Source organism: Athalia rosae, chromosome 2, assembly GCF_917208135.1.
Source record: "Athalia rosae chromosome 2, iyAthRosa1.1, whole genome shotgun sequence".
Classification (NCBI taxonomy): Eukaryota; Metazoa; Arthropoda; class Insecta; order Hymenoptera; family Athaliidae; genus Athalia; species Athalia rosae.
In genome coordinates, this window is record NC_064027.1 from 25599057 (window position 1) to 25614836 (window position 15780).

Genomic DNA, 15780 nt, shown 5'->3' on the forward strand with positions numbered 1-15780 from the left:
ATCCATCCTCATTTATTTATTAATTTTTTTTTACATTTCTTACGAAGCTACATGCGATTTTTTTTTTAAATCTCAATTTTTAGTCACAAGTAAAAAAAATTTTATTGGTAATATTTTGTTGTATTTTTACGTATGTTGATCTCAGAATCTCAGATCACAGAGAACCTGTATAATTAGCAAACTTATTCCTCCCGCACGTGCTGCAGTTTATCACCACTACATATAGTTTTAATTGTATCAATTAAATAATATCTTTTGACGAAACGATGAGATTTCTTATGTAATCTTTTATTTTATAGATTTATTATTTGGACGGTCATCGATTTGAAAGACTGAAGAGACAAAGAGAGAAAACAATTAAAAAAATACAAGTTTGATAACACGTAATTTCATATCTCGACTACACTCGATGTCACCAGGAAGCTGGATTTCGTGGTCTAGATCAAACCGAATAATGTTATAATAATATCGGCAGAAATAAGAAAAAAAAGGAATACTGAATCTTCATGTGAAAATGCACAAGATACGTTTATACGTCGTTCCGGAGGCACAGGAGGACTTACAATGCAGTCAAGAAGATTCGCGATCTTCTGTCAAGAAAGTTGTGCAGATAGATGATTTAGATTCATCGAATTCATCGGATTTACCAGCTAATATCATGCATCGTAGAAATTCCCGTCGCCCTATCGGCGGAAGCAGCAACGGCAGCAGCAACAGCGTTGGAGTATTAAAATTGAACGTCGTACAAAAAGATCGAATAAGATCGGATTCTAATATGGTTCCGAAATTGAAGCAGCAAATAATAAAACAACAACAGCTGCAAATCCTGCATTCTAAAAATGATCGGTCATCCGAACGTTGCAACAACAACGACAACAAATCAATTAACAAACAACCGCATCAAATAGCAATCAAGTATAACGTAGTCGCTAATAACGATAAGAAAAACGGTTCGTTGACAAAAAACGATTCATTTCTACCGAAGAAAGGAAATATTAACAACAGTGTTTTCTCATCGCCGTTCATTAAAGAATTTGCCGTTAATCTCGAGGAAAAGTTAATCGAGAGACAAGCTAAAACGAGAAAATTGATACGAAATGGGGCAATTGCGAACGATCATCTCGGACAACAGATTAATAACGGCAACAACAATATCCACGGTAGTTACAATCAACATCACGGAATTCTGAGTCCAATTTTTGAGGTATCCTCACCCGATCAATCGATCAATAAAAAAAACAGCTGTGAATCAAACGAAGATTCCATCGCGCTACAGCGACATGATAAAATTCAAAAAATTCAATTAAAAATTGACGGTGCAACGATTCAACAAAATTCAACACCGAACAACAGTATTAACCCTTCAGTTATTTTGAGAAAAAATAACAAACTCAACAGATACAGGGTGAGCATTATCAGTTTCTAATTTTATTTGATTCTATTAATTAATTAATTTTTCCTTCACCTTTTCTGTTTCAACTGACTTAGATTCGTATAATATTTTTTTAGTCTTGTTTCATTGCGCTGCTGTTACTGCAGCGACGCTGGTAACCTTTTAAGTTTTGTGTCGTGAAAAGTATAATGGTAATAATAATAAAATAAAATAACTTTGGTCTACTGCCATTTTGCAAAGACGATTGTTATTAAATATATATATATATACATATGCATAAATATCAACCGTATTACATACCGTCTGTGCTAATAGTCCTGCATTTTAATAAGTACATAGTACATAACATACATATACACATACAAATATGTGCCTAACAAATCAGATAACATTATTGTATTATTTTTTCCGCAGTGTGTGCGTTGCTCAGTCATGCCGATATAATTCGTTTATATATGTATATTATATTCTATAACTCCCTACAGCTGTATATAGGTGTTTGTACACAAAATAGCGAAGGTTAGTCAGCGCTATTTCATACATGGCATTTTTTTCTCAAATTTAACTTAGCTGTACACGTGCAGATTAATTCTAACCGATGGTGAATATTATAGCGAGTGAGAAAACCGAACCAAGGGCAATATTTTACGGTATAAAATATGTCCGGATGAAATTCTCACGTGTATACGTCATTGAAATAATCACAGAAAATTAAATTTCAATCCCGTAAAATGTAAAATGAAATTGACGTAACAAATTGCATTTGTTCATCTGTAATCTGTGTATTTTTTTTTCTCCTTTTTTGTTCTTCTGCTTTTCTGCAATATTAAAATTTACATATATTAGGATATCGATGGCAATTATATACCTATACGTGTTCAAATGGTTACGAAATTAAATGTCATGAAGTGGCTTACATTTGTGGTACACGTGACTGTGTGATGTATCTTAAACCTATAGTATATCCTATGTAGAAAGTTGGCCCATTCAATGAGTCCCCCATAAGCATATGAAGATAAGCTTATAAATCGTCGGGCCGCGCGAGGCCTTCCCGCGATCCGATATAATCGAAAAAACAAGGAACAAAAAAAAGAATTAATTTATTCTCTCTCGTCTACTCACCGCTGTAATATTTTCGAAAGGATCGAAAAATCAAAGGAAACAATAATCGAAACTAGAATGCTTCCTCAGTTTTCAAACCGGACGCGAATACCGCGAAATCCGATTGAAAATATTTCCAATGCAATATACTATACATAGGAAAAGGGAAATAAAATAAATAAATACCTGTATACCGGTATACGTCTACATATTTTCTACACATGCAGGTGCGTATATAACGTTTTCTTGAACTGTATGACTGCAGTGTGTGAATACCATAAGCTTGCAATATATTGCAGTACACCTCCTATACGTATATGAACGTATTTCTTATATGTTTTACTTTCGATTTCAACTTTCGTTCCTCGTTCATTATACTTGATACTCGTAGAGGTATGCCTACCGACTTACATACCTATGGGGCATACACTTCTTGATGTATCTCAGGCATGTTGTACATAAATTTATATTGCCTAGCACGAGGTGTACACAGCTACGTATAAAGGTGCATGTACAGCTCAACCGGCGTCATGATCCCGAGAGTATATGGAACCTTGTTATAACTCGTGTCACCGAACCAGTTTTCTTTCTTTCCTTTTTCTTTGTTTGTTTATTTTTCCGTTTGATCAATTTTTTTTTACACATATTTTTAATTGCGGTTCATTCCACTTGCAGTTGTACATACATACGAGGTGTACGGTATACGTACGCGCATTGATATCTGTAACTACGATGCGAAAGGTGATCAACTTTACCGGTTTTATAATTAATTCTCGACTCGAGGGATATGCTTTTACATCTATAGCCGTACCTGTATCGATTACCTTTACTCGAATCATTAATTAATAAATATGGAGTATATTATTTATGAATAATTACTCGGAAAATTAGAGTTACATACTTCTACTCGTGTATAGCAACTTTCTTTTCCATTTACATAGTAAAAATGAAAATTGAACTATTACAGTGATTAAATCTATGCACGTAGTTCGAGATTATTTTAATTTTTTTTCAATCTTTTTTTTTTTTATATTCTTTCTTTTTGTTCACCGGTTCTACTATGATTTCAATTCACAAAAATTACAATTATCATGTACCAAACTAAATACCTATAGGTCTTCGTTTGGCCCTATATTTATTATTTTTTGATTTTTTTTGTTACATTTTTTTCACACACAATATTGATTGAATGTACTTGCAATTCCGATTTCCTTTCATTTTTCAATATTAATAGATCACGTACGTATGAATAATTAGAATTTATTGCCAATTATGTTGGAATACCGATTAAAATCCATATACCTCGAACTAGACGTAAAGAAAGTTATACTACTTGATTTTGTCTATCAACTTTTTTTTTCTTATTTATGTTACGCACGTTTCGCACGTTCGACTATTTATATTATTATTATCATTCACGTCCTAAACACATCCGATTAGGACGAGCTAGAATCTTGTAATACCAGATTTCAAAGTATGCGTATAGTATAACTTTTATGGGTAGTAGGAAGAAAAATAGAAAGTGAAAATAGAAATTTTGGTTAATCATTACGTACCGAACGATTCGAGCTTGATCCGAGTTTTGATCGATTACTTTTTTTCTTGCAAATACTTTTTTTCGTTTTTTTTTGCAGACGAGATAAGTTCCATGTACCACGTACGTACGTATACCTATGAAAAAAAATTTTTTTGTTTCTCTTTCTCTATAATGCCCAAGTCATCTGTTGTTATTGACAATGAGGCTACTGCACACCGTTGCAACGATATATAAACGAAATTAGAAACTAGATATTACAGTCAACGACTATAGAGTTTTCAAGCTGAAATTGTGTTAATAGAACGAGATATGTACCGTATACATATTATGTGTATACACGTTACATTCACACAGGTATATATGTCTCTATATTTAAACAAAATGGGGAAAACAAAATCTCACGAATTATTTGAGAAACTTCAAAGTTTTTTGAAAAAACTTTATTACTAGTTTCTTTAATAGTGACATGTATATCTGTATACGGTTTGTCTCATTCTTGATTTTTATTCTTTTATTTAATTTTTTCATCTGGTTTTTTAACTGGTATATATCATATTATATATCTCGAATGCAAATAGAAAAAAAAAAAGAAAAGAATAGAAACTTAGAGAAATTAAAGAAAAAGGTTTCTCAAAATGATATTGTTATTTGGATATGGTGTTTTATGAAAACTATTCGCAATCATTATCTGAAATTGGAAATGGAAGTTGCGAATTGCATCCCACTTCAATACATAAGTGCAGTTGCAACGGTAAATTCGGTGTTCGAAATACTTGTAATACGTGTGTATTATATACCTCCGTGTGAATCGTATTTTATTGATTTAATTGGTTTATTTTTGAAAAGTCTATGCCATTGAAATTTTCACGTAGTTATATACTTATGCCGTACGTACATATGCATTTATTATTTATAACTACATAGGTATATTCAACTCAGTTTTTCAACTAGGCCAGTTGCAACCGGGCATTTTAATATCTTGCCTTGTGCCGAAGAAATTGGATCACTCGTAATAACGCCAATGCTGTTGCTGCACCGATTTTGCAAATATAATCTTTATGGGGTTTCTCATATCAGTTTAATGAGCTTCCACAACCTTGACCATTTTATTCATTTTTCCTCAATCAATTATTCATTTATTTATCATCATCGTTATCATTATTTTAAATTTTATACATGCGTGTGGTTTGGAAGAATCTAGACACATAAATTGATGAAAATAATGAAATGAAAAAAAAACTATTGAAGTCTAAGACGAACACCAAGTTCGATGTTCCTATATTAATTACAGATCTGATCGAGGAGAAAATTGATCCGTAACAAATTCACTTGGATACACAACCCCCCATGATCTTGAAATTGCATAGAGAAAGAGAGAGAGAGAACGCGTTATAGACTTTAATAAGGAGCGTATAAAATTGTGTAAAAAACAAAATTGTTTTACTTCCTAGCGAGTCGGCGCGTACGTGTATGAGGAAAGCTCCATTAAATAGGCTGCACATATAGCGTACCTATAATACCGCGTGATCTAGAAATCGCAAAAGGAATATATATATATATATATATAGGTAATATGTAAATACCAGAAAGAGCAGCTTTTGCATGTCGTTAAATAAAGTAAAACCGGAATTACAATATCTGGGGCGGCTTCTGCATCACATGCTCGAATGTAAGAGATGCGCCCGGAATACGGAAGTTTTTTTTTCGTTTACTTTTTCTTCTCTCTCCGTTTAAGCTATGCCGAATGTACGTACAGCAATAATAGAGGAAAGTCAGCGTATCTTGTCAGAAGAATTTAAAGACAATATGTATAATAAATACGACGAGTTTCGAATACACAAATTGAAGAAAGTCAACTCTCGAGTCAATTTGAAGACAAAAAGAAGAACAAAAAAATGAGCAGTTCATTGAAAAAAAAGTCAAAATGAACGTGACGATCGCATGATTATATATGATGCTTTTTAAAGTTGATAAATTAGAGAAAAAAAAATCAAATCATAAAACAATATTAACAAAGATCGACGTAGGAAAATCGATTTTTTTGTTGCATCATCGGAATATATATATGCATATTCAAAGAATACATATATGTATGTATATTGAGGAATAGGTTGTGAAATAATTTTCCATACTAATTATTATTATATAAAAAAGTCGCGCCTCTTAATTATGAAACGCATAGCATCATAGATATACATACGTGTGAGCATCGCGATGCCTATTTAGAATATAAACGATATGATTATAAAAAATCGATAATTTTGTAATATGTACTTTTCTTTTTTTTTTTATACAAATCGATCGATATCACGTATAACGGTAGTATACAGTAGAGAAATTTATTTATCTCAAAATCGGATCGAATCTCACTTACCCTTTTTTTTCACAACTCATCACAGTCGTATAGATGTTTAATATCGCACGTATGCAGATAATCGGTGAATATAATTGCGAAATATTTCGCAAATCACGTTATGGGTTTTATTGTAATCGTTTGTGCATAGATGATTTACTGCGACTGCATATAATTTCACCTACGCTTAACAAAGATATTCTCCTATTCTTATACATACCATAACTTATTCATTTTTCAAATCTTCTTCGCTGCAGATATTTAATCATGCGGACGATGAACCGCGATCAATGAACGTAGTTTTACCTACACTGCGATACGCATAATAATGGAAGTTTTAGATGCATCGGGAAAACGTGTCAAGGATCAACGAAGGTGTTAAATATCTGCGTATGTGCAATTATTGCTACACACTCGAATGATGCCCGACGTTAAGTTGTCAACGCACTTATACGTATACGTATATTTTTATTACCCATCTTTTTTGATTGGTTTAAAAAAAAAAATGTATTTCTTTTTTTTTTTTGTTGCATTTTTCATCAGATTTTATTCATCGTTAATTGATTTAATCATACACGCATACGTTATTACACAATAATATAATTCTTTTCGTGTAACATTCTTTTTTTCTTTGTTAGTTTCTAGTTTTTATTTCCCATTTCATTGATCAATTAATGAGATTTGAAATTCTTTCGTCAACTCAAATCGATTACGCAGGTATATCTTATTCCTTTTTACGTTGCTCCAAATTAACACTGGTCATCGCGCACCACTCTTAGATCTGTTGTGAGAATGGAACAAAAAATTACATCATTAATATAATTGATTCATATCTTCGTGGTCAATTTTATCTTCATGTCGAATCATTATTCTCCCTGTATCATCGTGTGTATGTACCGTGTGTGTATACGCAATTTGTATATCGTGTGCGGATTGTGTATCGCGTGCGTGAGAAGCATTAGTAACAAAATACGCGAGAAAAGAAACCTTTTAAATTCGTTAGGAATTATCGATTATCAGTGTCAGTTTCGTATTAGCATATTCTATACGTACGCGTAGGGGATGTGGGGGGAAAACAATACGATGGAAAAAAAAACACGATATCGTGCGATTTGGAGTAGTCGAAATTTCAATACTGTGCCACATCATTGAAATGAAAAATTTGTTTCGTTTTTTCATTTTCAGCTTTTCGACAATGTGTTTTTTTTTTTTTTCTTGTTCCAATTAGATAGAATGTCATTTTGATTCACCTGCGGCATGTCCTTTGGCGACTGCTTCTCTCTGAGCGCACTTAAAAGCGCACAAATTCGGGTATGTGAGACCGTTCGAAGCGCAAACTGGCGTGTAATCCATAGTGCACACGCAAGCTGGTTGTTGCCTATTCATTGGTTGAATCCATTCGGAATTTGAATAATTCAATGCGCATAGTAGAATTAATAATGCGATTGGAAGGAAGCTTAGTTTGAATGATGAATTCATCTTTAACGTGGTTTTTGTATGTACTGTTCCTGAAAAATGAAAATGATAACGTCAATCTAATTTAATAAAGTAATTAAGGTTGCGCGGTACGAAATTCGAACAATATCTGTGGTACCTGTATATTCACTTTTATATTATTAATTTTTTTCTTCCAACGGTTGACCGGAATTTATTGGATACGATTCTGAACCGAGTATTTAAAACAGACTGGGACAACGGCGACCGTGTGGATAGATGATTCAGTGCGTGAGTCGTTTTGTTATCAATGATTGATTAGATTATATTTTGTAATCTTTTTGTTCCCTTTGTTATTTCGAAGGCGTCTGGGATTAATTTTGTAACAATTTGTTGTATTCCCCTTCCAGAATATCTGTTCATCCCCGGTTCGTTATCTTGATCGATTTATCATTCCATCATTTCATCATTTAGACCGCTCGATAATAACTATTGATAAAAAGAAAAATGGAAATTCGAATAAAACAATGAGACCAAAAAAAGGACATCCTCTAAAACTTGATTTAAGAATTAATTAGGCAATTATAGTTGCTCAAGGACTTTAACATACATAATAATTTTTTGGCTCCTTAGATATAAGTATTCAAATTAAAAACGATTTTTTTTTTTTATTGTAAAAATAGTTTAGAGAGATTTGTGGTGGCCCTCGTAGATTAAAATCACGATACATGTCAGATTTCGATAAAGATCTTCAGTTTCTTGTATGGTTCCCTTCTTTATCAACAACGCCAATTGTTAGTAACAATTTCTTTATCTATTCTTTTTTACCCTCCGTGAAAACTTACCGACACGTAGAATGAATAGTTTAAATAATATGCCGTCGGACGGTAAGTAAACTTTCTGTTTCTTCTCACTCTTTTTTTCAATAATTTTTCTCTACGAGCTTCAAATTTGAGCAACCAATTGATCTGATCCGGATAAAACTTTTTTCAACAAGTAATTCATATAGATTCTAAATTCAACATGTATTTTAATCTTTCGTGTAGTATTTTTTTAATATACGTAGAATATACCTAATTACCCAATCACGTGTATAGGTAAACCAAAAGTAATCATTACTGCGGTAATTTATTTTATTAAAATTTTTTTTGTGTCTTCCTTTTGTCAAAATATTTCGTGAGTAATTGATCATTTACTCGGAAGCGACGTCTGCGGTTAGTCGGTATATATAATACATACCTAATTAGGTATACATGTATAGTATGTAATCTGCAGCCGGAAACGTTATTTTAGTATCGCTTACTCCGGCCCGAGTTTCTTATCACATTTAGTGTAATAACGCCTGAGATGATGTATAATTTAATTATAACTATATCGGACACATCGGCGTACGTATAGCAAATTCTATGAGATCATCAATGTAGCGATGATAATTTCAACCAACTAAATTCCAATGATCAATTTCACAATTTTTCGGCAATCGCAAGTTGCGAATTTTCGTAAACCCTGTGATAAAGTTTCTTTTCTTTTGGTCGTGTCATTCGATTTTTTCATTTCTCTTATCGGACCAACCATCGTGTGCGGTTTACGAGAATTTTGTCATTCTTATATAGGTACCACATGCACGTGCTCTTGTGCGCTCACGCTCATACCGCATATGCTGTTTTTTCCTGCTGCACGAAGGTTACCGAGCGATTTCATTAATTTATCAGTTGCGTTCAGGATTTCCGGTTTCTACGTCGCTCGCGTCCTTCGCAACCTTCTAATGTATAACATCGTTGGTCTCTAACTTGAATTCTTCTCGAACTCACCATTATTTGTTTCATAAAACTTAATTGTTTCATTAACACTGCGAATATTTGCGAATGGAGAATCGTGGGAGCTTTTTTTTACCGGTTTCTTTCTTCTCTTTTTTTTTTCTAATAACTGCGCTAGGATATTCTACACAGTTCCTAATTCCGATCACGAACTATTTTAACGATATATTCCGGATGTTTCTATATAGGTATACACTCATGGTCGCTCTGACTTGGTATTTAAGTATGCTCATAATGTCGTCGTACGGTGCAAACCGGCATGATAATCGTGCTGAAAAAAAAAAAAAAAAACGGAAAAAGAAAGCAAAAGAAAAAATAAATAAATCACTAGAAAAAAGCTTGCTAAAGTTCAAACGGTGTCGTCATATTCATACGTGTGTACACATGTACGCGTATGTTATAATTCAATTAGTTTGAGTTTATAATGTTACGCGTCTATGAAAAAATAAACAGCTGTTGCTGGTCAAACTGCGGGAGCTTTTAAAATACGTATTCCTATTGCTGCTTCAATAACCGAATGGTGATGTGAAGTTGCATGGTATGTCGGAGCGATATAATATTCAACGATGCCATAGGTCAGTCCGACAAACGAAATAATCATTATTCCCATCATTATTATTAATATTATTATTGTTGTTGGTCGCTCGTTACTTACGTGTAATTATTTTCAATGCGGTGATTACGTATGACATTGTATATTATATGCACATACAGAGTTCACTGTTCGATGTTAAGTACACGGTCTGGTTAATTAATGAAATCATTAATCGATGGTTTTTTGTTTTTTTTTTGTTCTTAGTTTATAGCGAACTTTCGAAACTGCAATTAGTTCGATGATCTCTCATTAAAAGAATTAATTTTACACTGCGACTGCAACGTGCAATTCATCCTATTATATTGTTTCCACTGCAGCGTTATGAAAAATGATGAAAAAAGATCCCTCAGGAATCAGACTACTAGAGATATCAGAAGGACGAGGTGTAACCCATCTAACGGGTAGCCAAAAAAAAATTTAGAACAATACGAAATCGAGGTAGAAGTTTGTGTTGAAATTTTAACGTGAGATGAGAAAAGAAAACTAGAGATACATGGGAATTCAATTTTCCTTCTAACTCTGGAAATCTTTGAAGACAATAATTTGTTTCTCGAGTTTCTTTTGGGCCACCCTGTAGGTTTTCGCGACGAGTACGATGTGCGATGATGTATTCTTGATCGGTGAACCGTGAAACTACAGTGTTCTGGAAAAAAAGGGTGAGAAGTCGATTTATAACACTCGGTGGGCAATGAGAGTTACGTTGGGGTAGGACACGATCAGGGGTCTCGCTATGCGATGCGAAAAAATCGACTCCGCTCAAGCTGTACGTGCGAAAGTAACAGCTCGACATTTTTAAAAACGTTACGAGATTAATTATTTCATAAATTATCCCGCCTTATAAATGCGCAGGTTTTGTATCCTCGGGGGATGATGATGCACAACGTGACGTCATGTTTTTCGTATCCACTTCCAACGCGTATTATGTAATAGACTGCGAGCCCTTATATTGGACATCCGGTTCCACTCGTTATACGTAGCATGCATATACATCCTGATGAAAATTCCTGATATTTATCCTGCTAAAAAGGACTCTTAACTAATTGTAAGACAGGATGTGTGCCGAATAGGGGAGAGGCGCCTGCATCCCCCCAAAAAATATGTCACGCTCCAAAGAAGAAGGGGAAAAGGGAAAAAAAAACTTGTAAAGGTTGTTTCCTTTTCCTTCTCTTTTTTGTTGAGGGTTTAATTTTCTGTTTTTTTTGTTTCAACTTACTACATATGTTTTATTTTATTTCGTTTAATTTTTTTTTTTTTTTTTCTGTTTTCATTTCAAAAGCAACGCGCCCGCCGTCACGTGGGACTCTGGTTTCTTCTTACTTATATTAATACTGCAGTTCAGATATAGGTATATGATTCTTTTAGTCTATATTTACTATATGGAATTATGTATATATATATAACGTAACGCGTGTGGTGCACGGATCACACTTGGCAACCTCCCACATACGATTCTTATACTCTTCTCATTATCCTCTTTCTCTTTTTATGTATGGTACGTTCCATGACAAATCAACTATGACCATTTATCACACGTGGTAAAATATCTTCGAGAAAGATCTCTTGACGGTTTTAATTAAAATTTTTTTCAATTATTCCGGAGCATATATCTGTAAGATTCCATTTGAGAAATGGCTGGGACGAAAATTTCACAAAACCTCACGTGAAGGATGCGTTAAAAATAATTTGAACTATTCATTTATATTTTGTTAAATTTTGATTTTGATGCCTTCTCTTTTATCTCATCTCGTCAAGTTTTCTGTATATCGATTTCCGCGCGCACTGAAAGGCTTGCATATGTATAAGGCTTGGTTGGTTAGTTTATTTGTCAGCGAACCATGGGAAGAAACGTTTGAAAAGCACCACATAACGCATCAGGTTTAGAGAACCATCGTCATTGTGGTCCAGCGTATATTATGTATAGTATACGCACCGCACATGAATTACCAAACAGAGATTCGCAGCCTCTCTAACACAGAATTTTCAATATCACTAACGCTTTCATCCCCCTTACGCTCTTCTTCAATTGTCGAGGGAAAAATCCTCGCGTGACGTCCGTACAAATGATCGAACGATACGCGATTTTGAAAAATTCAGCGCGACGTGAGGGAAAAACGCTTTCAAAAGTCATCGGATCGAATCCCAAGAGCAAAAATCGGTCCATCGCATCGAACGAAGAAAAATTCAGTGGTCCAAAAACAAATAAAAAACAGATGACAGATCCATGGAAGCTGATAATTGACAACCACTGATCATCGTCGACCGGCCGGCTGGTCCCTTTGTGGACGCACGTGCGTATCCCCCGATCCCTTCGTGCGTCTCTCTCATATTCGTGGTTTTTTGTATTTTCTTTTTCTTTTTTCCCCGATCTTTTTCTATCTCTCTCTTATTTTGTTTCTATCCTTATTTTACCGTGTATACATACGTTGCCCTCTCTTGCTCGGGTTGTTGATTTGCTCTGGTCCCCACCACGGACCAAAACGATCCTGCATCTACCATCACACAAAACCCAACCACATTGGACTCTCAAGCTCTCAGTGACGGACGCCAGGCGTCATTGAGACACAGAACTTTAAAACTGTGGGTGAGAACAAAACTGTGCTGAACAAAATTAAATTGAAATTAAAAAAATCGATATAGTGTAATGTCTGCGGTTGATCGTCACACGTAAAACTTCGACAAATAAAAGTGTGCGAGTTAAAATTGTTGTCTTCTTATTTGTTAGTTTGTTTTTTAATGTGAAAATATACGACAAACTGGATGATTTTTCGATCATTGAAAGGAGTACGTGATTTTAATGAAGAAAAATAGAAAATTTTATCTTCCTGATTTTCTGTTTCTTTATTTGTGTAAAAATGATGAAAATTTTTTTTTTTTTTTTGTTCGATAAGAAAATAAACAAAGCTATATATACATCTTTGCTATAACAACTAACATATTGATAATTCAATGCCAGTCGGACTGGCGGGATTGAAAATTTTCTGAACAAGAGCCAAACGACCTCTGCATATATACAAGTACGTGTGTATATCTGTATATGTTATGTTGCTGCAACTATAACGAGAAACACTCACGCGGTTTTCATTTTCAACTCCATCCTAAATATACGTAAACTAACGTCGAACATTTTAAATATAATCATTCGAATCGCAGTAAAATTTTACAATTAATCCCTGTTTCTTTTGTGGTGTCCTCGTACAGTGTTTTCCAACTGATAACCCACGCGGATAGAAAGAGAAGAGAAATTGCCTCTTTTTTTTTCATGTGTGTGTTCGATAGTGATTCCGTTTTATTGAACAATCTTCTTTTCTCTGTTTTACTTGAAGTGCTATCGTACAATGGTATTATTAATAGAAGAGCTTTAGGAAAATGTGACGTAAAAGGGAAAGAAGAAGAAAAAAAATAGGGCAATATCGAGTGAAGTGAGTCCGCCAACCTCGGAAGCAACAGGGAAAACACCTTTACCCCGTAGCCATAAAACACACCTGTGTTTGACTAGATCTCACAGTATTCTTGTTCTCCATTTAAATGGAGAGAAGGTATTACGTCACCTCTTGAATGATCGAGGCCTGAACAACACACAGGTTCTGTTATACCTGCCTACTCAATTTGAAAAAATTCGTCTGACCTCACGTGACATTTTATATTTTACAACGAACTGTTTTCTATTTATCTATTCGTAATATATATTCATCGCGTTCGTGAAGAGTCGAAAGTGTTGTCATAACATTTGGAGGATACCAAGGGGAAAAGAATAAAAAAAAATCGCGTCCAAAATGGACTCGTGTTTTCCGCCACTTGCGGCCTTGAGTCTGAGAGATCATCCGAAAAAGTCAAGCGGGACCCAAAATTTGGCAAAAAATCGTCACAGCAGCGGCGATAACAATTCTAGCGCCAATAATGGTATAATTAACGGTGGAAATACACCGGGAAAAATTGAAATTCTACAGGATCTGGATCTTTACTACATCAGACAAATTGCCCACAATCTCAAGGTAACGCAAACGGGATTTATGTATACATGACATTTATTTGTTTTATCAAGGATCGCAGTTTATTTATCTATTTTATTTTTAATAGGTCGATCTTCCAATATCATCTCCATACGACCAACCTCGTTTGAGACCGTTTACACGCACGACCCTGACACTCCTCTAATTCAAAAATAAAACTCATCTCATAGAATTTAAATTAACGGTCGAATAATGTAACGGTTCTTCTCTCTCTCTCTCTCCAAGTGGGCTGCTTGTGCACAATTTCACTCCTTTTTCGATTTATTGGTTTTTTCCAAAATTTCAATTACCGATCTATTTTCTCCCCATTTCTCCCAAAGTTTTCGCCATTCGGCGAGCGGTGCCCCCACGTCTGTATGTACACATTATATTAAAAAAATATTGTATAAGTTTATAAAATGGCCGAAATGCCTACAATACTACTGACATCATCGTTGGCAAGTTGTGTTTCATTTCGTGAACAAATACATGTGTATACGTACGTACGTATATATACACACACCCAATTATGAGTCAACCGAACCTTTTGCAGGCTCTTTTATTGTATTTTTTTTTTTTTTTTTATTCATTTTTTCTTATTTCTGCTGACCACTCGCTTCCATCCACTGGCTCAATCGCACATTCAACAACAATATGACCGAACCAACCATCCATTCATTATTAATTCATTTATTCATTCATTCATTCGTTCGTTTTGTTTTTTTCTTTTCCTTTTTTCATTCATTTGTCGATCGCGATTTTTTTTACCTCTGCAGTAATCGCCACCCGCATGTAGTATAGGTAATTTACTTCGATTATAGTTTGTGTTCTATTCCATCTTTTTGCGTCACGCTGGATCTTATAGTCGATCAATCCTTGAAGAGATTTTTGAACTAAGATTTGAGAATTTTTGTTTCTTTTTTCGCTCTCTTTTTCTTCTTCGCGAGTATGGTATACCTAATTTTATGTCAGCAGATTCCATTTTCTTTTTTTTTTTCAATCGAGCTGCAGACATTTATTTGGTATACATAATTATATGTACATTATATAGGTACTACATGTATGCTTACTTATTGCATTCATATATAAAATCGAACGATTATTACATCGGACTATGTGTACCCATATAATATTATTAAATTGCGTGCGTGTAAATACAGTCTTTGCAAATTCAGCAAAAAGCAAAAATAAATGATTTTTTATATACATATTATACATATAGATTATGTACGTATATACATATTCGGCGTTCCATAATTAAAGTTTACTGACACCGCGCGCTTTATATAACGATGATCATTTTATGAAGATTATTAACGAATAAATGAGAATTTATTTTTCTCCAGTTGTATAAATAATTCGAATCATTGAAGATCGTATAGAATTTGATATTGAGTCGTATATGAGCGCACAGTAGTTCAGAGATGATATTCTTGAGGTGAAGATTTGTTTGAACTAAACCTGAAGAAAAAAGAAAGGATTTTTCTTTATTTTTTGATTTTATTTGATGTTTCTTTTAAAGTAGTATGTAAAAGGGAGACATAGCCGGTGCATCGAAATT

The 15780-nt window shown here is 34.1% G+C and overlaps 2 protein-coding genes across 5 annotated transcripts in view; one reads left to right on the plus strand and one right to left on the minus strand.

Moving 5' to 3' along the window:
- The window catches only part of LOC105687777 (rhotekin-like), a 28839-nt gene that overhangs the window by 3591 nt on the left and 9468 nt on the right, over window positions 1–15780 (plus strand). Inside the window, exon 2 of one of the 3 annotated variants that reach the window (XM_012403654.3) lies at window positions 300–1405. The exons of 1 other annotated variant lie outside the window; for it this stretch is intronic. In XM_012403654.3, coding sequence (XP_012259077.2) covers window positions 515–1405 — 891 coding nt within the window. In that variant the 5' untranslated portion in view covers window positions 300–514. Of the gene's footprint in view, window positions 1–299; window positions 1406–12733; window positions 14223–15780 lie in introns of those variants that run through there. One more of the 3 variants, XM_012403655.3, reaches the window with a different exon arrangement.
- LOC105687785 (probable pancreatic secretory proteinase inhibitor) lies at window positions 6969–8130 on the minus strand. 2 transcript variants are annotated; one of them, XM_012403671.4, is made up of 3 exons: window positions 7979–8130; window positions 7635–7892; window positions 6969–7165 (listed from the first exon to the last, which is right to left on the minus strand). In XM_012403671.4, the coding sequence occupies exons 2-3, from the start codon at window positions 7861–7863 to the stop codon at window positions 7134–7136; spliced, it is 261 nt and encodes an 86-aa protein (XP_012259094.1). In that variant the 5' UTR covers window positions 7864–7892; window positions 7979–8130; the 3' UTR covers window positions 6969–7133. The 2 variants fall into 2 exon arrangements, with proteins under 2 accessions (XP_012259094.1, XP_048506627.1); XM_048650670.1 differs by having other exon boundaries at window positions 8005–8072.